The sequence below is a fragment of the Monodon monoceros genome, unplaced genomic scaffold (genome assembly GCF_005190385.1).
Source record: "Monodon monoceros isolate NGI ecotype Baffin Bay Population unplaced genomic scaffold, NGI_Narwhal_1 Super_Scaffold_13, whole genome shotgun sequence".
NCBI classification, from domain to species: Eukaryota; Metazoa; Chordata; class Mammalia; order Artiodactyla; family Monodontidae; genus Monodon; species Monodon monoceros.
Window position 1 is genome coordinate 71,590,518 of NW_021703769.1, and position 25,400 is coordinate 71,615,917.

Below are 25,400 nucleotides of genomic sequence, written 5' to 3' on the forward strand. Positions count from 1 at the left end.
TGTTTGCGATCTTTTTTTAATGACTGGTGCTGAGAATGACTCTGTCACTCTTGAAAGGTAGCCTGTCCCAGTTCAATGGGCATATGTGCGTCTACAGAGTAAAATATTAAATAGGCTCATCGGCCGCTCCTTATGGCCACTTGGTAGGTGTTATGAGGAATGGGTGTTTGGGTACCAGCGCATGATGGCCTGATGTTTGGGGGCTGGGGCTGCCAGTGGAAGAACAGGCTGTGCTCCTTGAGGGGGTACTTATCCTCCTGGGTGTTGAGTTCCTTAACCTATAAAATGGGGAGGTTGAATCCAATAGCCTTTAAGGTCCCTTCAGCTCTGAATTTCTGTAACTGGCTCTTCATGGTGGCACAGGAAGCAGTGGGAGAGAGAGGGTATAGCAAGCTCTGGCACAGAAAACCTGCAGTTTAGCACCAGCTACCCTACTGATTAGATGCTCTGAGCATGTTTGCAGCATGTGAATGAAAACTATATGAAACTGCTTTCTAAACTACTTAAAGAAAAATGGTAGAATTACTATTACTAGTAAAGGTAATCTAGCTATTCAGAACTGAAAAAAAATTGCTGGGGACAGGGAATTTTCACTTACAAAATTGCGTGGACTTGTAAATGAAACAAGCCCTGCAGAGGTCAGGAATCTTCTATCATACACTGGTGTATTCGGGTCCAGAGAAACAGAACCAATAGGATATCTAGATATAGATATATTTGGGGGTGTGAGGAAGGAAGGACTGGGAGTTTGGGATTAGCAGAGGCAAACTATTATATATAGGATGGATAAACAACCAGGACCTATTGTGTAGCACAGGGAAATATATTCAACATCCTGTGACAAAACATAATGAAAAGAATATGAAAATATATATATATGTATAACCGAGTCACTCTGCTGTACAGAAGAAATTAACACACATTGTAAATCAACTACACTTCAATAAATTTTTTTTAAAGATATATTTAAGAGGAGATTTATTATAGGAATTGGCTCATGCCATTCTGGAAGCCAAGAAGTCCCATAGTCTGTTGTCTGCCAGCTGGAGAACCAAGAAACCCAATGGTAAGATTCTGTCCAAGTCCAAAGGCCTGAGAATCAGGGGGAACTGACGGTGTTAACTCCCAGCCCAAGGTCAAAGGCCCAAGAACCAGAAGCTCCAGTATCAGAGCAAAAGGTGGGCATCCTACCTCAAAAAGAGAGTGAATTTGCCCTTCCTTCACCTTTTTGTTCCATTCATGTCCCTGACAGATGGGGTGATGTCCACCCACATTGGGGAGGGTAATGCGCTTTACCCAGTCTATTAAATCACATGCTAATCTCTTCCAGGAAAACCCTCACAGACACACCCAGAAATAAGGTTTTACCATCTGAGCATCCCTTAGGCCAGTCAAGTTGACACATAAAATTAACCATCACACTGGGCTCAAGAGCTTCCCCAAACTGCCTCATCCACCTGACTCCCTGTCCATGGGCCATTCAATATCTGGTGAGGACCAGAGTGTCCAGGTGCCAAACAGAATATGAAATGATGATATTTTCTTTTAGAAATAGTTCACTCCTCTCTTTCTGCCTTGCTTTCTGTTCAGAAAAGCATAGAGGGGACTTCCCTGGTGGTCCAGTGGTAGAGAATCCACCTTCCGATGCAGGGGACAGGGGTTCGATCCCTGGTCAGGGAACTAAGATCCCACATGCTGCAGGGCAACTAAGGTCACGTGCCTCAACTAGAGAGCCCGCGTGCCACAACTAAGACCCGACGCAGCCAAAAACAATAAAAATAAATAAATTAAATAAATATTTTTTAAAAAAAAGAAAAGCGTAGAGCAATAAACCAACTCTAAAACGGAGTTCGGGACTTCCCTGGTGGCGCAGCGGGTGAGAATCTGCCTGGCAATGAGGGGGACACGGGTTCGATCCCTGGTCTGGGAGGATCCCACATGCCTCGGAGCAGCTAAGTCGGTGCGCCACAACTACTGAGGCTGCGCTCTAGAGTCCGCGAACCACAACTATTGAGCCCACTGCGCCACAACTACTGAAGCCCGCGTGCCTAGAGCCTGTGCTCTGCAACAGAAGCCACCGCAATGAGAAGCCCGTGCACTGCAATGAAGAGTAGCCCCCACTCGACACAATTAGAGAAAGCCTGCACGCAGCAACAAAGACCCAATGCAGCCAAAAATAAATACATAAAATAAATAAATTTTAAAAAATAAAATATAAAATCAGCTCATATAGTGAAAAAATAAAATAGTTCTTTCAGAATACACCCTCCTCTAGAGTCCTGAGGAATTGCTGTCCTAATTAAGTCATCGGGTTTCACAAGGCAGCAAAAAAGCCCCACACTGGGCTTTAGTCTTCATTCAACTCAACAAACGTTGAGCTTCTGTTATGTGCCAAGCACCAGGCACTTGGGATAATATGAACAAAACATGACCCCTGCCCTTGAGAAGCTTACAGTCCAGTGAGAGGAGACTGGCAATTAAAATAAAAAACCCTGTAAGTTACATGGTATGGTAGAAGTTGATAAATGCTGTAGTGGAAGAAGGTAGAATGGGTAATGGAGATCAGGAATCTGAGGGGGGGTTGGGAGGGGCAGTACGTAATATTATATACATTTGATTAGAGTTGGCCTTGCTGAAAAGCTGAGATTTAAAATTGAAGGAGCTGGGCCTCCCTAGTGGCACAGTGGTTGGGAGTCCACCTGCCAATGCAGGAGACACAGGTTCATGCTCTGGTCCGGGAGGATCCCACATGCCGCGGAGCAACTAAGCCCGTGTGCCACAACTACTGAACCTGCGCTCTAGAGCCTGCGAGCCACAACCACTGAAGCCCACACGCCTAGAGCCTGTGCTCTGCAACAAGAGAAGCCACTGCAATGGGAAGCCCGCGCACCGCAACGAAGAGTAGCCCCCGCTCGCTGCAACTAGAGAAAAGCCCGCGTGCAGCAACAAAGACCCAAAGCAGCCAAAAATAAAAACAAACAAATTTTTAAAAAATAAAAATAAAGTCAGTGGGAAGTGAATGTAGACAGAGAAGAGGACCAAGGTGAGGATGAACCAGGAAGGGAGAGTGAGACACCACCAGGGAAACAGGAAGAAACTCAAGGAAGTGGGATATCACGAAAGCCAAGTGAAGAAAGTCCATCAAGGATGAGATCACTTGCGTCAAATGCTACTGCGAGGCTGGGTTGGATGAAGGCTGACAACGGATCATTAATTTAGCAACACAGTGGTCACTTGGTGACTTTTGACAGGAACATTCTATTAATAAGCTAATTTATCAAATTAACACTTTATTTTAGCAGTTCCTGCCCAATTTGTCAAATTCTTTTATTAAACCCCCAGAATAGAACAAATTATATTAATTTGTCCAACTATTAATTTTCCCTGGCAATATTCAAAACTTCCAAACTCACTTTCCATTCATTGGGTATAAGTCTGGTGATTATTACTTATATAAGCCAACTAATTTTTAATTATAGTTCATGTGATATCATCCCTACTACTTTTTTTAAAAATTTATTTACTTTATATTTGGCTGTGTTGGGTCTTCGTTGCTGTGCACGGGCTTTCTCTAGCTGTGGTAAGCGGGCTTCTCATTGCGGTGGCTTCTCTTGTTGTGGAGCACAGGCTCTAGGTGCACAGGCTTCAGTAGTTGTGGCTCGCGGGTTCTAGAGCGCAGGCTCACTAGTTGTGGTGCACGGACTTAGATGCTCCACGACATGTGGGATCTTCCAGGACCAGGGCTGGAACCTGTGTCCTCTGCATTGGCAGGCGGATTCTCAACCACTGCACCACTAGGGAAACTGATCCCTACTACTTTTTAAAAGCCCTCTTGGAACCACACTTTGCTCTCCTCCCAACTAGCACTTGACAGAATCTGCTTCTTTTCCCTTATTCTCACAGCTGCCTGTGAAATATCCTTTTCTTCAGTTCTACATTAAACTTTTAAATTTCTTACTAAACTTATACTCTCAGTTTCTGGCTGAGACATAATAGATGTTCAGTAATATGCTTGATGAGTCGACAGAAGGAAGAGAGGGAGAAAGGGAAGGAAGGGAAAAGGAAAGTATAGAGACTGTCAGTTCTGGGAATTCCCTGGTGGTCCAGTGGTTAAGACTCCAAGCTTCCACTGCAGGGGGCGCGGGTTCGATACCTGGTCGGGGAAACTAAGATCCCAGATGCTGTTTGGCAAAAAAGAAAAAAAAAAAAAATCTTTATAGAGACTGTCAGTTCTAATTGGAAGATACATGGGACTCTCAGAAAGCAGATACTGCCGTGCCTTTATTCCTACTATTTTCATATTCTAGAAATCCTTAGAAATACATTCTGCCTAGATAAGCTCCATAAAAACAATTTAAAAGGAAGACAATAAACATATACAGAAGTATGCTCAGAGTTGGAAACTGTGATAAGCAAAGTACTGAAGAGTCCTCTGTTAACTAGTACTAAAACTAGTACTTTTTCCAGAGTTCAGTTAACCGTTAAAAATGAAACCACTGGGGCTTCCCTGGCGGCGCGGTGGTTGACAGTCCGCCTGCCAGTGCAGGGGACACAGGTTCGAGCCTTCGTCCGGGAAGATCCCACATGCCACGGAGCAACTAAGCCCGTGCGCCACAACTACTGAGCCTGTGCTCTAGAGCCCGCGAGCCACAACTACTGAGCCCACGTGCCACAACTACTGAAGCCTGCATGCCTAGAGCCTGTGCTCCGCAACAAGAGAAGCCACCACAATGAGAAGCCCATGCACCGCAACAAAGAGTAGCCCCCGCTCACCGCAACTAGAGAAAGCCCACGCACAGCAACCAAGACCCAATGCAGCCGAAAATAAATAGATAAATAAATTTTTAAAAAAATGAAACCACTTGTATTTTTTGCTAAACAGGTCTTCCATCGTAGGAAGTAAAATTTTATCTACTGTATTAATATATGTTAACACTTGTGATCACAGTTCAGGGTGGATTCTCTCAGCCCCAGTAAACTGTTAACACTCTAGTAATGCATAAGATCAGGAATGCTGTGGAAATCACTGGCCTGGGTTCCAGCTCTGAATGTGACCTTGTAGCAGTCATTAACTTCTCTGAGCTTGCTTCCTGTCTGTTAAAAATACGGCAGTGATATCTGACCTCAGGCCTATGAGAATCACATGAGGAACATGGGAAAACACCTTGGAAAATGTGAAAATAAGCAGTGTGACTTATGGTCAGATCACTCTCCAAGTTTTCTGAACCTGATCATAAAGATTCTGAGGGTCGTAGAGGCAAAAGCCACCATGCCGTGCCATCACTTACTGGGGCCGACTACTTCAATCTCTGGAATCTCTTGCTACACTCCTGCCCCAGGTCTAGAATGCTGTCCCCTGCTCTTGGGAATGGCAGCCAGGTGGGCCTCCCTAGATGTCATGGAGAAACACTTGTCTCCACTGGAAGAGAGCGAGAACCCAATTCTCAATTTTTTTCTTTTTACAAAACCCAATGCTCATAATCAGAATGAAAAATGGTGGGTGTCACAAGGATAGGAAGCCACATAACACTGCCACTGGTTTCTGAATCCTGTCCTGGTGTCCCCATATACATAACTCCTGGGAGAGCCTTTCGGTCGCTGTTTCCAGTGAGCCCAGAATTAGAAAAGCATGCAAGAGGTTAGCACAGTTCTTGGGACATTTCAAACTCGCCCCGCTGACACAACAAAGAAGGGACTGTGCCTGCTGCTTCTGTGCAGCTTGTGAAGCTGGGCAGCCTGGGGGCCAGAGGAGGGGCTGTATAATCGGTATAAAAGGTTCTCTGTGGGTATCATGATTCCTCAGCAGATCAGACTCCTCTGAGCCAAATTCAGCACGCACCCGCCCTGTTCAGGCTGCTGCCCAGTGGAGGGCAGGCTCTGAAGGCCCGGCAGTTAGAACGGACGGCACAGCATGGTGGCTTTTGCCTCTACGACCCTCAGAATCTTTATGATCAGGTTCAGAAAACTTGGGGAGTGATCTGACCACACGTCACACTGCCTATTTTCACATTTTCCAAGGTGTTTTCCCATGTTCCTCATGTGATTCTCATAGGCCTGAGGTCAGATATCACTGCCCTATTTTTAACAGACAGGAGACAAGCTCACAGAAGTTAACCTGCCCACCCGGCTTGCTCCAGCTTATGCACGCAGGGTGGCAGCAGAGGCTGAAACAGTCTGAAGCACCCTTCACAGGCCTGGCAGGCCTGGCCCTGCCCCCTTGCACCTCTGAGGGTGCCAACACCGCAAAACAGCTTCGAAGAGAGCTGCCAGCGAGCACTCACAGTTACGAAACAACCGCCTTGCTGTCTGGGGCCTCGGTTAAAGGTTGCCAAACTCATTTCACGGCTCTCCTACAGAAACTTTGATCTGGAAGGAAGCTTGATTCATCTGATTTGATTATTTGGCTAAATAATTATCTGACAAATTGGCCAAATTTGATTATTTGGTTAAATTATAAATTTTTCAAATAACTCCCAATGTTAAACCCTTCCGGCCTTTTCTACTTAATTATCCAAGAGTATCCACTCATGGCCTGCCTCTTCCTAAACCTGTGTCTCTGTCTTCCCCCCGGCTTCCCACCAGGGAGAGAATATAATCTCCTACTTTCAAAGCATGTTCTGAAATGTCCCTTTCAAGGCGCTACTCAGAATAAACATGAACCTGGGCTTTCAGGTCCTCCCAAGCCCTCTGTAAGAAAGAAATTGTTCATATATGTTCTGAGGAGTTATTTCTTAATCCATTTAAGGGCAAACACTGATCTTCATTTGGGATGAGTAAAACTTGTTTTCAGTTCTCCTAGTTCATGTGATTATCAAATACCCATTTTTTAAGGTCCGTACTTTTGTTTAAGGCGCCATGGTTATCTTTCTAAAAAAATCTCTGCAACGTTCCCTACATGACAAATACCAAGAGGTAGTAAAAGCACTTCCATCCCTCTGGCCCAGCGTTTCCCTCAGTGGCGGGGGCTGAGTGGTGGATTCACTGTGACAAGCACTCTGCCCTGTGCTCAGGAGGGTCTCGACTCCTTGGTTCCTTGCCCGGAGGTCGTTTCTACTCAAACACTTAAATACTTGAATTACTGGATACTGAAATACATGATAGGCAGAATTAAAAATTCTACAAATCGGGAATTTTCTGGCGGTCCAGTGGGTTAGGACTCAGTGCTTTCACTGCTGAGTACCTGAGTTCAATCCCTGGTCGGGGAACTAAGATCCCACAAGCTGCGTGGTGTGGCTCAAAAGAAAAAAAAAAAAAATTCTACAAATCTGTTCTCATATGTGGATAAACTTTTATTTATATATAAAGGGAAAACCAATTTCACTTAAAGCTGCCTAATCCATATTTCCAATAATGAAGGTGTTTAATTTACTATCCACCTTCAAAAGCCTTCAAATAAAATATAGCTAGGAAAATACATAAAGAATTCAAATTATAAAACTCTCCAGGTAATTAAATGGTCATAATAATACCGGAGCTACAGTTAAAAAAAAAAAAAAAGAACCACAATGTTCTACGAGCCCTAACTATAGTTTACTTGGAAGTACAGATAATCAGTACTCAATTTATATATTAAGTCCTAATATGCAATTGGAAGCAAACAGTATCAAACTGTATAACTTTTAAAAATTAACCTGAAGTTGTTATGAACTGTATAAAAACTGATCTTATTCTTCCAGTTCTCCCAAAAGCTCTACAAAATCAGTGATGTACCATTCCGAGTTGTCCTTTACTTGTTGCCTGATCACATTTCCTCCAAATCCAATGAAAACGTCCTAAGAAGAGAACAAAAGGGAAATAGTTTAAAAGAGAGAGACAAAGATACAGCAGCAGCCTAGGGCAGTAAGTGTTGTTTAAAAGAATAAACTCTGTGCAAAGAGGTGAGCCCAGCCTCACCTGGGGCACCTCCCTCCCCAGCTCCCCGGGAGCCTCCCCTCATCCTGCCCTGAGAACGACTGAGTCTGACCACCGCTGCTGCAGATGCATTCAGCTGGACATTGTGGGCTTCAGGAGAACTGAAGCCCTCTTAAAACCAAGACAATTGCTTACAAAACTAAAACCACACCAGGTGGTAAACATCTGAGTTCTAAACTAGGTGGCAATCACCTCCAGGCCAGACAATTTCAGAGAAAGAAGATCAAAGAGAAGCCTGTGGTGCCGTGGAAATGCCCGAGGCCTGGAATCAGGACCAGAGCAGGTATTTCCCGGCTGGCATCCTGGGTGAAACTGAGGGACCTCCCTCCCAGGAGGGCATGTTATTCTGGGCTGAAGGAGATGACAACCCCAGAGTGTGTTAGCAGCACTCTACTTTTCACTGGTAGAATTATTTAAAGTTACATTGTTTCATTAATTTCTGCTCAGTGATACCTTCTTTTAGTCAATGATCTTTTTAAATGGTATTTTCTCTTTTTCTGCCAGGCTACAGACACAATATACACTAATTTAGAAGTACAAAATTCTCTTACTTGACCTTTGTCTTCATTTTTATTTTCATACCATACAAGGGCGGGCGGGCGGGGGGGGGGGGCAGGGAATAACTAGATGCTTCCCTTCTCGTTAAATTTAGTCTCCTCCTAACTGAGCTCCCTGCCTCTGCTGCAGCCCTTTCTGCATGCCAGCACCAGCTCAGCTGTCCTAACACACTGACTTCTTCCTTCTTGGTCCAGAAGCCTTCCACGGCTTCCCAGGACCCAAAGGTAACACCAGAGTGCCTGGTATGTGGGGTCTTCTTCTCTTGCTGAAGAGAAAGCTCACTCGTGCCTAGGACCATGCTAGTACATCCTTACCGTGCTCTGCTGCTTCCCCTCCCTCTAGAAATTCCACACACACACGCACCCCGCCAAGTCCTGCCAGGCCTCCACATGGAGGCTGCTAACCGTCCTTTAGGGCACAGATTCCTCTGACCACCTTCCAGGGCTACACACCTGCATGCACACCACTTTCTCTTGGTTCAGTCAGGCTGTATCATTTTCTGACTGGTAGGGTCATCTGGAATTTGTAATTTTGCTCTTTCTGGACACCGGGATCGGGGGCCCCCTGAGGGAACCCTGCATTTTATGCCTTGCTATTCAACTAGCCCGGCGTTCACTACTTAGTCGACCCCAACATCGGCTATAAATCATCTAAGAATGTGTTATCTTGAACTGACTCAAGTAGTGTTAGAAGGATCCCAAAAGATTCTTTAACCATGAATGCTTAATCACTGACAGAGAAAGATGCTATTTTTAGAGCTCAGGAAACTAGGTAGTAAAACGTTCACCACTATATTTTTGGTTCAGTTTTTCTTAAGTTAGAACAAGACAATATAGTCAAAGTCCTACGTGAAAGGGACATGTGATAAGTTAAGGTATTGGCTTAACTTGAGATATTGGCTATATAGCATTTGTTTCCTGCTAGTCTCAGAAAACAATGTTAATTCAGAGGAATAAAATGCCTTAATATGGACATGGTATCAAACCTCCCTGAGCCTCAGTTCCCTGATCAGTAAAAAGGAGAAGATAATGCTTTTACCTCACAGGGCTGTTACAAGGATTAAATGAGATAACGTATGAGGAAATAGTTTATCAAATATAAAACATTACAATTTCGGTTATAGTAATAAGAGCTGCATTATTTGAGAGTGGAAATGAAGCCAAACCTTGTTGAGCACATACTTGGGCTAAGAGGTGGCAGCCATCCTGCAGGGACAGGGGTCTTTGAAAGTTTTAAAAGGTTTTTAAGTTTCTTATTTGCAACCCTCCTTGGGTTTGCAAAAAGTCAATTAATATATTGAGATTGAATTTGTTTTATTTATTTTGTTTTTTTTATTTTAGGCTGATACAGGTTTTTGTTTTAACTCTCACAAATTGTACTGAGTTCTAAGTCAGCTGTCAATAGTAAAAGTACAAACGCAAAAAAATTAGTACACTTAATACATACAGCAGGAGGACAGGCTTCCATGTCTGTGGCTCCATCTCCAATCATGACTACTTTCTTAAAATGAAATTTTTCCTTTAAAAGTTTAATAACTTTTCCTTTCCCACCAGATTCGGCTGTTGGCTGCATCTCATCAAAACCTGCATATTCACCTTAAAAGAGCCATTAAAACAGTGTTAAAGATCCACAGGATTGTATCAGTAGGGCCAGCCTTTTGCATAGATGATAGCCTCACCTTCATGTCGCTCACAAAGCTAAAAACAGCCTTCAGTAAAGTGACACAGGCTGGACTTTCACACTTATTCCTCAGAATGAACAAGCTTTGCTTTTAAATTACAAACACCTCTTGTCAAGGTTACTCCTTTAGATGATAAACATCTTGGGGTAAATTAATTTTATCCTCTAAGCTTCCAGTGTCATAATTCTCAAAACTTGTTGAGGTGGCAGAACACCATGAAATAGTAATATATTAATTTAAAACATGTTGATATACAATTTCATCTAAGAGGAGATTCCAATTTATATTTGATGGATTATTTCCATTCTTACAGTAATTACCACACTTATTCTCTACTACTTTTTTTTTAATGATTTCTATCTATAGACCCTTAAAAAGTGTTCTATTAACACATTTAATTTATTTTTAATTAATATTATTTGGTGTTAAGAATGTCAGCCACCCCTTGACATAACTGGAGACATCTTGAGATGACAGAAAACTACAGCTGTGGCTCTGTGATGGTCCAGAGAGGGGCCAGGAGGTGCCTCCAAAGGCAGCTAAAGTGCAGCGACTTGCTCACAAATTAACTCTCCTTCCTGAGTCTAAATTGATTCAGATACATGAGAGCTTTCATAGAACTGAAATATGATGCATAACAAAATAAGTCACGAGGGTTACATAAGAACTAACATTTTACTCAGTACAGACATATACAGATAGATGATTATATCGATACTGAAGGTAGGAGAGATGATGACCTAAGTCTATTTTGCAGGGCAAACGATACCAAGCTGCAAAAGACATCAGTAAAGAGAATCCTTTACCTCAACATTTAACTCTGATGCCACCTTGCTTGAGTTGCATTCCAACAGACATTACCTAGGATGTTGAATACTAAAACTGAGAAGAAGGAGAAAATGTTACTATTAAAGACTTACCATTAAAGTAGAATTTCAGCCTGTTGGCAAATACATTGGTTGATGGGATGTTGAGCTTTGAAGCAACATGCTCCACAATGCTCCTAAAGCCTCCAGATATTAGAAAAACCTGAACATTTCGCTCTTGTAGGCGACTTACTAGCTCCCTGAAAAAATAAAAACAAAAAAACATATAAAATACCAAATGCTGATTAATATAAAAGAGAAAACATGAAAAGGAAACTCAAATATATTTTTTCTCCAAATGCATTTGCCCAAGGTACATCAGACAAGGTATACCGCCTAATGAATTAATGTTTTATATATGTTTTTCTAAAAGCACTTAGAAATTAGTGGGTGGGGCTTAACTGCTTTAGGAAACCATTCCACAACTCTATTCTGCCCACGGACCCTGAAACACAAGAAGAAGAGGAGGCTTAGGCTCTCCGTGGGGAGAGAGGGAGGGCAGACGTGGGCAGGACCAACTAGCAGACAAGACCATATACAAGTACCGAAGGAACCACAAAGAAGGGAGCTCTAAAGTAATGGTGAGATACCCTCAGGAGGACATGCCCCCAAATGCACGTGCTGATAGGGAGACAGTGTACCCAGACCGGGGAGCCCCTTACCTTATGCCGGGGGTCAGGTGAGGTGGGTGCTCTGCTATAAGCCTTTGCACCTGTTCCCTGGAGGGCTGGATCAGAGCTAAGCGCTCTGTGAGGGCAGCCTTGAAAGGCATTGCCCCGCCCATGGCTCGCCGTGTCCTAGGAGGAAGACCCAAAAATCAGGCCAGCTAAGTGCTGTCTTCGAAGTTTACACGCCTACCCTCCCCCGCTCCTCACAAGGTCCACGCACGAGGAAGGTGCCCCACCATACAACAGACGTGGTGCATGGCCATGGGAGTGAGTGAGGCCTGGGATAAACCACTGAAGGTTTGCTTGAGAATCGCATTAATATTTTGAAGCCAAAATAGCCTAAGTCTATTTTGCAGAGCAAATGAGACCAAGGCACAAAAGACATCAGTAAAGAGAATCCTTTATCCTTTGCATCCACAAATACACCACCCAGTGAGCTAAGAAAACCACATATACTATCCACAGGTACCTGCCTTGGAAGCTGTGTTTGTAAACCAAGAAAGAAACCAAAGGTCCTGTACTCTTGCATCAAAGGAAGCTGAACATGAAATGGTCCATGACCTAGTGACTGCAGGTGACACAGGGACGGCAGGAGGGAGGGACGGACTCTCACCCAGGCATCCATGGAGAGACTCTGAACTGTAACTAGCTTTCTAACAAACCACTAAGGCCACACAGCACTGGACCCCTGGAGACCCCCCAGGTCGTCTTCTTTGGTTACTTATCGTCATCATTCCCCTGACCAAGCTAAGAGTATGTCATCCATATTTGTTTGTCAGAGGCAACCATATATTTTTTTGCCATAAATATTTGTATAAAGGGATGGTTGGATGATGTACGCTACCAAATTCAGCTCTCAGTGATGGAAGAAAAAGCCTAGTGCCCATGTTTCATAGGCAGGGACTAAGATCAGGCTCTGGGCTCTGGTCCTGCATGTCATCCAAAAGTCACTCTTCCTTTGCAATTCTTTATCATTTCATAAGGTGAGTAAATACTGTTCCTACATTTCTGACACAGCATCCTCAACTCCACAGAATTTGGCCAGCTCATCAATTCCTTCTTCTCTGATGACTGTGCTGTCAACATCAAAGCACACTGCATCAGCTGAACAGAAAAGTTTCCTCAACTCTGAATGGGAGACCATCCTGGGAAGAATTTTCCTCCTACAACAGAAAAAGATAAATATAGTTAAAGACATAAAATATAGTCATTAAAAAGGTCTAATTTTGCCTACGACTGTCAATATATTTTAATTTGTATCAAAGTCAGTGTAGCCCATATAAGCATGTCCTCATGGAATCATTCTTTTTTTTTTTTTTAACACAAATTAAGTATCTTCTAAATGTCAGGCTCTGGGGTTACAAAGATTAGCGGGACCCAAACTCTGCTCCCAAGCATTGTCTAGTGAAGGTACCAACTTATAAATATATTTGATGTTCAACCAATATTCAAGGACTTTTGACCTAACAGAGCAATAAAGGCAAGGGCTACAATGGAAATGTGCGTAAGATACCGTGAGCACACAGAGGAAACGTTGAACCTTGTCTATGAAACAGGGCTTCCAAGAAGTACAGGCATTAAGCTGAATCTTGCAGAGTAAGTGGCCCTCTGAGTGGGTTCTCAAAGGGCAGGGTATCAATTTGGGGTGTGCTGGGAATTAGCAGGGAGGGAGACGGCAGCAAGGAGAGAGGGTAATGTTGGCAGAGGGAAGAGCAAGGGCAAAGGCGATGCAGCAGAAGGATGAATGACATGCTGGAAGCTGCCCAACAGCCCAGTCCAGTTGCCAGGCAGTGCACGGAGAGTTAGTGTGGGCTGGGCTCAGGAGTTTGGATTTTAACTTCTAGCTAATGGGAAACCTTGCTTTCCACCTCAGAAGAGAAGTCAGAGCTACATACACACGTGTTAGTCTCTGGTGCAGAGGTGGTAACTGAAGTCACAACCTGATGGAAGTCACCACGGAGAGTGGAAAAAGGGAGAAAGAAGAGGCCTGAGGACAGAGCGCAGGAACGGGACATTCAAGTCAGGAGCCTGAGAAGGAAAATGAGAGGGAAAGGTCACAGGAAGAAACTCTGGGAGACCACAGTGCTGCCGAAGCTATGGAGGAGAGTTTCAAAAGAATTTTGAGTATTTCTTTCTTTCTCTTTTTTTTTTTTTTTTAAGAAAATCACTGGACTAGAATCATGGACGTGAACTAGATCCTAGAGGTCACCCAGACCACTCACCCACCAAAGAGACTAATATGTCATGTACAACGCCACACGGACAATGCAAATCAGCATAAGCAGTGGCTGAAAACAGACTCAAAAGAGTCTGGCTAACCCACTTTGTAACTGATTTCAAACCAGTGCATTTGGGGCTTCCCTGGTGGCACAGTGGTTAAGAATCTGCCTGTCAATGCAAGGGACATGGGTTCAAGCTCTGGCCTGGGAAGATCCCACATGCCGCAGAGCAACTAAGCCCATGTGCCACAACTACTGAGCCTGAGCTCTACAGCCCGCAAGCCACAACTACTGAGCCCACGTGCCACAACTACTGAAGCCCGCACTCCTAGAGCCCATGCTCTGCAACAAGAGAAGCCACGACAACGAGAAGCCCGCGCACTGCAACAAAGAGTAGCCCCTGCTCACCACAACTAGAGAAAGCCCACGCACAGCAACGAAGACCCAACACAGCCACAAATAAATAAATAAATCCAAAAAAAAAAAACAAAAAACAATGCATTTGGCAGAATGATCTGGTTCAAAGTGGACCTGGAAAAAAAAAATCTTTTAAGACTGAGGTCAGCAAACTACAGCCAGTAGGCCAAATCCAGCCTGCCACTTATCTTTGTACAGCCTACAAAGAATGACTTTTTTACCTTTTAAGTAGCGGGAAAAAATAGAAGAATAATATTTTGTGAAACATGAAAATTACATAAAATTCAAAATTCAGTGTCCGAAATCAAGTGTTATTGGAACACAGCCATGTTCATCGTTTATGTGCCTGTAGCAGCTTCCCCACTACAACAGACAAGTTGAGTAGCTGCATCAGAGACTTGTATAGCCTGCAAAGCCTGAGATATTTACTATCTGGCCCTTTACCAAAAAAAATTGTTGATCCTTGTTTGACCCCTTACAAGAGAGTACTCCAAACAAGAAATGTGAGTTTCATTAGAGACCCAATAAAAATAGGCAAGGGAGGGTAAATTAATGAATCCAGTTAGATAATGGAATCTTAAACTCTGCACTAACATTATCAACCTAAATGTGAATAAGCCTCCATTCAACAGAAAACTATTCTTAAAAAACATGAATACTAAACACATCTGCTCCTGGTTATCAACAATCTGTTTTTTCCCCCAGCATCACGCTCTTGTTCAAGCTCATCCCTCAACTTAGAGGACTGACTTCCCAGGTTCACAGATCATCGGCTCTTTGAGGCTAAAAGCTCCTTTGCTGGTTGGTTCTCTTCCGTTCTCTTAATGTTGAAATGGCCCATGGTCCGTCCCTGGTCTTCTCTACCTATACTCACTCCCTAGATGAATTAATTCATCCAGGCTCATGGCTTTCAATGCTGTCTCTATGACAGTAACTCCCAAATGTACACCTGCAGCTCAGTTTTCTCTCCCAAACTCTAAACTCCAACTACCTACCTGACTTCCACTCAGATGTTTGGTAAACATCCCAAACTTAACATGTCCAAAACTGAACTGCCGCTCTTCCCTCCGCCCAGAAAACTGTCATTCTTGCAGCTTCCTTCTCTCCCTTGAGGGCAATTCCATTCTTTAGTCACCCTTGACATTTCTCTTTCTCTCAAATCCCACATCCAATCTTTCAGGAAATGATGTTGGCTCTGCCTTTAAGCTCTAACCACATCCACTGCTATCGTTCTAGCTTGAGTCACCAATGTTTCTTGGCAAGATTATACCAAGAGCCTCCTAAAAGGTCCCCACCCCAGTATTTGCTCTCGACATAACAGCCAGGGAATCACTGTAAGCTATAAGCAAATCATGCTACACTTCTGGCTCAAAATCCTTCACTGGCTCCTCATTTTACTAAAAGTAAAAACCAAAGTTCTTATGATTCCCTAGAAGGTCTGCCCCCCAACTCTGGCACCACCACCACCATGCCCTCCCCATTACTTCTCTGACCTCATTTTCAACTCCTCTCCCCCTCGTTCACTCTGCTCCAGCCTCGCTGGTCCTCTTGCTGCTCTGCAAATACACCAGGCAGACTCCCCACTTAAGGCCTTTGCTCCAGCTGTGCCCTCGGAGGGAAGGCTCTTCACGCGAATATCCACTTGGCCAATTCCCTTGGCAAGAGTTTGCCCAAATGTCAACCTGACCACCCTGTTTACCATTGGAACCCCCCGTCCCTAACCTTATCCCCAACATTACTAACCTCCCTCACGATGCCCTACTTCTTTTTTCTGTAACATCTCTCATCTTCTAACACACGATAAAGCTTATGTTCGTTATGTGTTGTCTATCTGTTCCCATTAGGATGTAAATTTCACAAGCGTAGGATCTTTATCAGCTTTGTTCACTGCTGGATCCTTAAGACTGAGAACAGTATTCGGCATACAGCAGGACTCAGTAATATCTGTTGAATTAAGTGAATGAATAAAGCTCAAATGCCATCTTCACTATCAAGTCTTCCCTGATTCCCCTGAGCTGGAAAAAAATCTCTCCCCAGAACTTCCACAGTACTTCATGTAGATCTGTTTTTTTCAGATATGGAATTCATAATATTCCAACTTATCTTAAATTGAGTTATGTGCATAGCACCTCCACTCTTGGATTGCAAGCTCTTTATACTAAGATCCAAAATTTTCCAAAACACCTATTGTTTTGAACCTCTTTTGAGTAGATGCTCAATTAATTCTGAAGGTTGAATGAATGAATAAATGATAACATTTTGAATTACATACCCATAACTAACCATTTTTTTAACTTTTTATTGTGGCAAATTTCAAATGCATACAAAAATAGAAAGTACAAATACATGAACTCCATGTATTTATCATCCTGCTTCAACAATCATAGCAAATCTTGCTTCATCCACCCCACTATAAAAGGTTCTGCACCCCAATTCCAACATTGGGGGGGTAGGGCTCCCACACTACCAAGCAATTCTCGGACACCAGCAGGGTATCCTACATTTCAACTCAATTCTGACACTATCTACCCATAGGAAAAGCATCAGATTCCACAGGTTAAGGGTTCAGTCCCACAAGACTGACCCCACTCCACCCCCAACACACATACACACACACGCACACACACACACGCACACACACACACACACACACATTTCAGATGCCAGTCACAAGTCCACAAGTCCAGATTATCACCTGTGCTTCTGACTGACCGGCTATAGACTGGAGGTTCCAACAATCCCCTCCTTGGGTTTGATTAATTTGTTAGAGTGACTCACAGAACTTTACTAGATTTATTCTAAAAGGATATAACTCAGGAACAGCAGATGAAAGAAATGTACAGGGCAAGGTATGTGGAAAGGGGCATGGAGCTTCCATGCCCTCTCCAGGCATGCTGTTCTCCCCAAATTTCCATGTGTTCACCAACCTAGAAGTTCTTCGAATCCCGTCCTTTTCGGTTTTTATGGAGGACTCATTACAAGGGCATAATTGATTAAATCATTGGTCATTGGTGACTAAGCTCAGCCTCCAGCCTCTCTTCCCTCCCCAGAGGTCAGGGCAGTGGGACCAAAAGTTCCAACGCTCTAATCACATGGTTGGCTCTCATGGCAAACAGCCCCCATCCTTAGGTGGGTCCAAAAGTCACTTCATTAACATAAGACACATCTTTATCCCTCTCATCACAGGAAATTCCAAGGGTTTTAGGAGCTCTGTGCCAGAAATGGGACAGGACCAAATATATGTTTATTACAAATCGCAATCTCACACCCACACACTTCCACCTCTGAGATAAATCTGATTTATCTCAAAGCAAATCACATCATTTCATACAAAAATATTTCAGTATGTATTTTTTAAAGGTAAAGACTTCTCTTTTAACATAGTCATTTGCACTTAAATTTTAACTCTACTGCTATGCCTGCCTGTGTTCAGGTTTGGCTGCTGAGGACTGAAGAATCAAATCAGGTTAATCACATCAGACCTCCTGATGCCCTTGCTCATCCATTCCTCATCATTAGCATATAAATTAACAAAATGTCTCTGTTATTCATTCATGCCCTTCATGATTTGAATCCTATTTCACCAATCTATTCCCCATTGTTCTTCTCCCCCCACATACACTCACATACACACACCCACACCTTATGCTCAAGGAATACAGAGGACTTCTTGTTCCTTAAACATGTCATGATTTTTTAGTTCTCTGTACCTTTGCAGATGCTGTTCCCTCTGCCTGAAATCACCTAATTACTCATGTCTAATGGGAAAATCCCTATTTATTCTTTAAGGTTCAGATTAAATTATTTTCCCTGTACTAGCTCCTTCATAACCCCCTCAGAGAATTAATTAATCACTCCCATTCCCTTCCTAGAATGTGAGTTCCTTCAGGGTAGGGACCTTGACTGAATTATCTTTCTGTTTCCAGCACAGTGGGTGCTAAAATTAAATGTTTCATGAACTAGAGTTGAATCTAAGCAGTTCCTGAGAACAGAGAATCGAGTAGATTACTATTCTCAAAAAAACAATTCCAATTTAGTGTGCTATTACCCTAAAATTAAAATCCTTAACAAGCAATGATGACTATAACAGAGAAACAGAATCAATATCATATATTCTGAAGTTGGAAGGAAACTCAAAGCCATTATCTGGGGCTAGTCCCATGCCTTTCTGCAGGAACAATATTAATACATCCATTTCACAGATTAACTAATAGAGGTATAAGGAAGTTAAATGCTTTACCCAAGGTCATACAGCTCCTAAATGATGGCCAAAGAACTGAAACTTGGGTCTCAAATGCACAGAGACAATATAAAAGAGGGGGATAAATTAAGCAGAATTAAATAAGGTTAGACATTGTTAAGAACATAACGTGGGGACTCCCCTGGTGGCACAGTGGTTAAGAATCTGGCTGCCAATGCAGGGGACACGGGTTTGACCCCCGGTCCGGGAAGATGCCACATGCCACAGAAGCAACTAAGCCTGTGTGCCACAACTACTGAGCCCGCGTGCCTAGAACCCATGCTCCACAACAAGAGAAGCCACCACAATGAGAAGCCCACACACTGCAATGATGCAACTAGAGAAACCCCGTGCACATCAATGAAAACCCAACACAGTGAAAGAAAGAAAGGGAGGGAGGGAGGAAGGGAGGGAGGAAGGGAGGGAGGGAGGGAGGGAGGAAGGAAGGAAGGAAGGAAGGAAGGAAGGAAGGAAGGAAGGAACGTGGACCCAGGAAATGTCAAAGACTTTCAGCAAGAATTCAGACTGTCCCCCAAGAAGACATACATATGGCCAACAGGCACGTGAAAAGATTCTCAACATCACTAATTATTAGAGAAATAGTGAAAGAAGAAAGTCTGCCCATTCTTTGGGAGACCAGCAGATAGAAACAGGTTTCATAAATTGTCAAATTCCCACCAAGCCAGTGAACTCCAAGGAGCTCCACATCCCACTCTCTGTGCCTCAGAAACACCCATTTGGCTCTGGTCCAGAGGGAATTAACCTAATATTACATGGCTAAGCAGGCTCACTATAAAAGCCTAGAAGACAGAAGTCTATCAGCAGAGAAGCAGTGCTTAATGCAGTGCAGTTCCACTAAGCATGGAAAATGAGCCATTTGTAAATGGAGAGAAAGCCAGCAACAGACAAACAAACGATGTTAGAGGACCTAAAATGAGACAAATGAAATAGGCTAAAGAACCTTATAAGCATGTACAGGAGGCGACATTCACAGATGGACAAGATGAAAAGGCAGAGGGCTATGTACCAGATGAAGGATCAAGATAAAACCCCAGAAAAACAACTAAATGAAGTGGAGATAGAAAACCTTCCAGAAAAAGAATTCAGAATAATGATAGTGAAGATGATCCAGGACCTTGGAAAAAGAATGGAGGCAAAGATCGAGAAGATGCAAGAAATGTTTAACAAAGACCTAGAAGAATTAAAGAACAGACAAACAGAGATGAACAATAAGTAAAATGAAAACTACACTAGGAGGAATCAATAGCAGAATAACTGAGGCAGAAGAATGGATAAGTGACCTGGAAGACAGAATGGTGGAATTCACTGCTGTGGAACAGAATAAAGAAAAAAGAATGAAAAGAAATGAAGACAGCCTAAGAGACCTCTGGGACAACATTAAACACAACAACATTCACATTATAGGGGTCCCAGAAGGAGAAGAGAAAGGACCCAAGAAAATACTTGAAGAGATTATAGTTAAAAACTTCCCTAACATGGGAAAGGAAATAGCCACCCAAGTCCAGGAAGCGCAGCAAGTTCCATACAGTATAAACTGAAGGAGAAACACGCCAAGACACATAGTAATCAAATTGGCAAAAGTTAAAGACAAAGGAAAATTATTGAAAGCAGCAAAGGAAAAACAACAAATAACATACAAGGGAACTCCCATAAGGTTAACAGCTGATTTCTCAGCAGAAACTCTACAAGCCAGAAGGGAGTGGCATGATATACTTAAAGTGATGAAAGGGAAGAACCTACAACCAAGATCACTCTACCCAGCAAGGATCTCATTCAGATTCGATGGAGAAATCAAAAGCTTTACAGACAAGCAAAAGCTAAGAGAATTCAGCACCACCAAACCAGTTCTACAACAAATGCTAAAGAAACTTCTCTAAGTGGGAAACACAAGAGAAGAAAAGGACCTACGAAAACAAAACAATTAAGAAAATGGTCATAGGAACATACATATCAATAATTACCTTAGACGTGAATGGATTAAATGCTCCAACCAAAAGACACAGGCTTGCTGAATGGATACAAAAACAAGACCCATATATATGCTGTCTACAAGAGACCCACTTCAGACCTAGGGACACATACAGACTGAAACTGAGGAGATGGAAAAAGATATTTCATGCAAATGGAAATCAAAAGAAAGCTGGAGTAGCAATACTCATATCAGATAAAACAGACTTTAAAATAAAGAATGTTACAAGAGACAAGGAAGGACACTACATAATGATCAAGGGATCAATCCAAGAAGAAGATATAACAATTATAAATACATATGCACCCAACATAGGAGCACCTCAATCCATAAGGCAACTGCTAACAGCTATAAAAGAGGAAATCAACAGTAACAAAATAATAGTGGGGGAATTTAACACCTCACTTACACCAATGGACAGATCAGCCAAAATGAAAATAAATAAGGAAACAGAAGCTTTAAATGACACAATAGACCAGATAGATTTAATTGATATTTATAGGACATTCCATCCAAAAACAGCAGATTACACTTTCTTCTCAAGTGTACATGGAACATTCTCCAGGATAGATCACATCTTGGGTCACAAATTAAGCCTCAGAAAATTTAAGAAAACTGAAATCATATCAAGCATCTTTTCTGACCACAACGCTATGAGATTAGAAATGAATTACAGGGAAAAAAACGTAAAAAACACAAACACATGGAGGCTAAACAATACGTTACTAAATAACCAAGAGATCACTGAAGAAATCAAAGAGGAAATCAAAAAATACCTAGAGACAAATGACAATGAAAAAACGATGATCCAAAACATATGGGATGCGGCAAAAGCAGTTCTAAGAGGGAAGTTTATAGCTATACAAGCCTACCTCAAGAAACAAGAAAAATCTCAAATAAACAATCTAACCTTACATCTAAAGGAACTAGAGAAAGAAGAAAAAACAAAACCCAAAGTGAGCAGAACGAAAGAAATCATAAAGATCAGAGCAGAAATAAATGAAATAGAAACAAAGAAAACAATAGCAAAGGTCAATAAAACTAAAAGCTGGTTCTTTGAGAAGATAAACAAGATTGATAAATCATTAGCCAGACTCATCAAGAAAAAGAGGGAGAGGACTCAAATCAATAAAATTACAAATGAAAAAGGAGAAGTTACAACAGACACTGCAGAAATACAAAGCATCCTAAGAGACTACTACAAGCAACTCTATGCCAATAAAATGGACAACCTGGAAGAAATGGACGAATTCTTAGAAAGGTATAACCTTCCAAGACTGAACCATGAAGAAATAGAAAATATGAACAGACCAATCACAAGTAATGAAACTGAAACTGTGATTAAAAATCTTTCAACAAACAAAAGTGCAGGACCAGATGACTTCACAGGTGAATTCTATCAAACATTTAGAGAAGAGATAACACCCATCCTTCTCAAACTCTTCCAAAAAATTGCAGAGGAAGGAACACTCCCAAACTCATTCTATGAGGCCACCATCACCCTGATACCAAAACCAGACAAAGATACTACAAAAAAAGAAAATTAGGGCTTCCCTGGTGGCGCAGTGGTTGAGAGTCCGCCTGCCGATGCAGGGGACGTGGGTTCGTGCCCCGGTCCGGGAGAATCCCACATGCCGCAGAGCGGCTGAGCCCGTGAGCCATGGCCACTGAGCCTGCGCGTCCGGAGCCTGTGCTCCAGAACGGGAGAGGCCACAACAGTGAGAGGCCCGCATACCACAAAAAAAAAAAAAAAAGAAAGAAAGAAAATTACAGACCAGTATCACTGATGAATATAGATGCAAAAATCCTCAACAAAATACTAGCAAACTGAATCCAACAACACGTTAAAAGGATCATACACCATGATCAAGTGGGATTTATCCCAGCAATTCAAGGATTCTTCAATATACGCAAATCAATCAATGTGATACACAATATTAACAAATTGAAGAATAAAAACCATACGATCAACTCAATAGATGCAGAAAAAACCTTTGACAAAATTCAACATCCATTTATGATAAAAACTCTCCAGAAAGTGGGCACAGACGAAACCTACCTCAACATAATAAAGGTCATATACGACAAACCGACAGCAAACATCATTCTCAATGGTGAAAAACTGAAAGAATTTCCTCTAAGATCAGGAACAAGTCAAGGATGTCCACTCTCACCACTATTATTCAACATAGTTTTGGAAGTCCTAGCCACAGCAATCAGAGAAAAGAAATAAAAGGAATACAGATTGGAAAAGAAGAAGTAAAACTGTCACTGTTTGCAGATGACATGATACTATACATAGAGAATCCTAAAAATGCCACCAGAAAACTACTAGGGCTAATCAATGAATTTGGTAAAGTTGCAGGATACAAAATTAATGCAAGAAATCTCTTGCATTCCTATACACTAATGATGAAAAATCTGAAAGAGAAATTAAGGAAACACTCCCATTTACCACTGCAACAAAAAGAATAAAATACCTAGGAATAAACCTACCTAGGAAGACAAAAGACCTGTATGCAGAAAACTATAAGACACTGATGAAAGAAATTAAAGATGATACCAACAGATGGAGAGATATACCATGTTCTTGGATTGGAAGAATCAATATTGTGAAAATGACTATACTACCCAAAGCAATCTACAGATTCAATGCAATCCCTATCAAATTACCAATGACATTTTTTACGGAACTAGAACAAAAAATCTTAAAATTTGTATGGAAACACAAAAGACCCCAAATAGCCAAAGCAGGCTTGAGGGAAAAAAACGGAGCTGGAGGAATCAAACTCCCTGACTTCAGACTATACTACAAAGCTACAGTAATCAAGACAATATGGTACTGGCATAAAAACAGAAACATAGATCAATGGAACAAGATAGAAAGCCCAGAGATAAACCCGCACACCTATGGTCAACTAATCTATGACAAAGGAGGCAAGGATATACAATGGAGAAAAGACAGTCTCTTCAATAAGTGGTGCTGGGAAAACTGGACAGCTACATGTAAAAGAAGGAAATTAGAACACTCCCTAACACCATACACAAAAAGAAACTCAAAATGGATTAGAGACATAAATGTAAGACCAGACACTATAAAACTCTTAGAGGAAAACATAGGAAAGACACTCTGACATAAATCACAGTAATATCTTTTGTGATCCACCTCTTAGAGTAATGGAAATAAAAACAAAAATAAACAAATGAAACTTAAAAGCTTTTGCATAGCAAAGGAAACCATAAACAAGACGAAAAGACAACCCTCAGAATGGGAGAAAATATTTGCAAACAAATCAATGGACAAAGGATTAATCTCCAAAATATATAAACACCTCATGCAGCTCAATATTAAAGAAACAAACAACCCAATCCAAATATGGGCAGAAGACCTAAATAGACATTTCTCCAAAGAAAACATACAGATGGCCAAGAAGCACATGAAAAGCTGCTCATCATCACTAATTATTAGAGAAATGTAAATCGAAACTACAATGTGGTATCACCTCACACCAGTTAGAATGGGCATCATCAGAAAATCTACAAACAACAAATGCTGGAGACGGTGTGGAGAAAAGGTAACCCTCTTGCACTGTTGGTGGGAATGTAAATTGATACAGCCACTATGGAGAACAGTATGGAGGTTCCTTAAAAAACTAAAAATAGAATTACCATATGACCCAGCAATCCCACTACTGGGCATATACCCAGAGAAAACCAGAATTCAAAAAGACACATGCACCCCAATATTCACTGCAGCACTGTTTACAATAGCCAGGTCATGGAAGCAACCTAAATGCCCGTCGACAGATGAATGGATAAAGAAGATGTGGTACATATATACAATGGAATATTACTCAGCCATAAAAAGGAATGAAATTGGGTCATTTGTTGAGATGTGGATGGATCTAGAGACTGTCATACAGAGTGAAGTAAGTCAGAAAGAGAAAAACAAATATCGTATATTAACGCATGTATATGGAACCTAGAAAAATGGTACAGATGAACCAGTTTGCAGGGCAGAAATTGAGACACAGATGTAGAGAACAAACGTATGGACACCAAGAGGGGAAAGCGTGGGGGGATGGGGATAGTGGTGTGATGAACTGGGCGATTGGGATTGACATGTATACAGTGATGTGTATAAAATTGATGACTGGGGCTTCCCTGGTGGTGCAGTGGTTGAGAGTCCGCCTGCCGATGCAGGGGACACGGGTTCGTGTCCCGGTCTGGGAGGATCCCACATGCCGCAGAGCGGCTGGGCCCTTGAGCCATGGCCGCTGGGCCTGCGCGTCCAGAGCCTGTGCTCTGCAACGGGAGAGGCCACAGCAGTGAGAGGCCTGCGTACCGCAAAAAAAAAAAAAAAAAAAAAATTGATGACTAATAAGAACCTGCTGTATAAAAAGATAAATAAAATAAAATTTAAAAATTAAAAAAAAAGAATGTACAGGAGGCAACACAAATAACAGAGAATGGGCAAGACTCCTGAGAATGACTGACAGGCTCCTGAAGCCTCAAAGATGTAAGAAGATGAAGCCAATCTACAGTGCCTCTCTGTGCCTAGCACAAGTCCTGGGAAATGCAGAATGCACACCATCTTCAAGAGGTTCCCAGTCTCGTTGGGATGATCAGACAAATCATTATTGCTCACATTTGAAAAGCCAGCACCTTTAGCCTCTTTCCAACCACTGATATCAGCAATAGCTTCAACCAGACCATGAGCCTCAAATATGAAAGGAAATGTACATTTCCTCAAATAAAGTGAGGACTGATTTTCACAGACCCAGATGAACATTAGTCCTGACTTATGACTCAGAATTGCTGACACCTGCATCCTGGGTTGCACTGTGGTT

General features: G+C 42.2%; 1 protein-coding gene across 5 annotated transcripts in view; it reads right to left on the minus strand.

The window, feature by feature from the left end:
- Positions 1-7,268: 7,268 nt before the first annotated feature.
- PSPH (phosphoserine phosphatase) overlaps positions 7,269-25,400 on the minus strand; it is a 49,998-nt gene continuing 31,866 nt past the window's right edge. For 3 of the 5 annotated variants that reach the window (XM_029221818.1, XM_029221819.1, XM_029221820.1), the window contains exons 4-8: positions 12,689-12,847; positions 11,679-11,813; positions 11,071-11,216; positions 9,916-10,064; positions 7,271-7,772 (exon numbers count right to left, since the gene is read on the minus strand). In XM_029221818.1, the coding sequence (XP_029077651.1) occupies positions 7,665-7,772; positions 9,916-10,064; positions 11,071-11,216; positions 11,679-11,813; positions 12,689-12,828 (678 nt within the window). In that variant the 5' untranslated portion in view covers positions 12,829-12,847 and the 3' untranslated portion in view covers positions 7,271-7,664. Of the gene's footprint in view, positions 7,773-9,915; positions 10,065-11,070; positions 11,217-11,678; positions 11,814-12,688; positions 12,848-25,400 lie in introns of those variants that run through there. The other 2 variants (XM_029221816.1, XR_003793310.1) reach the window with 2 other exon arrangements.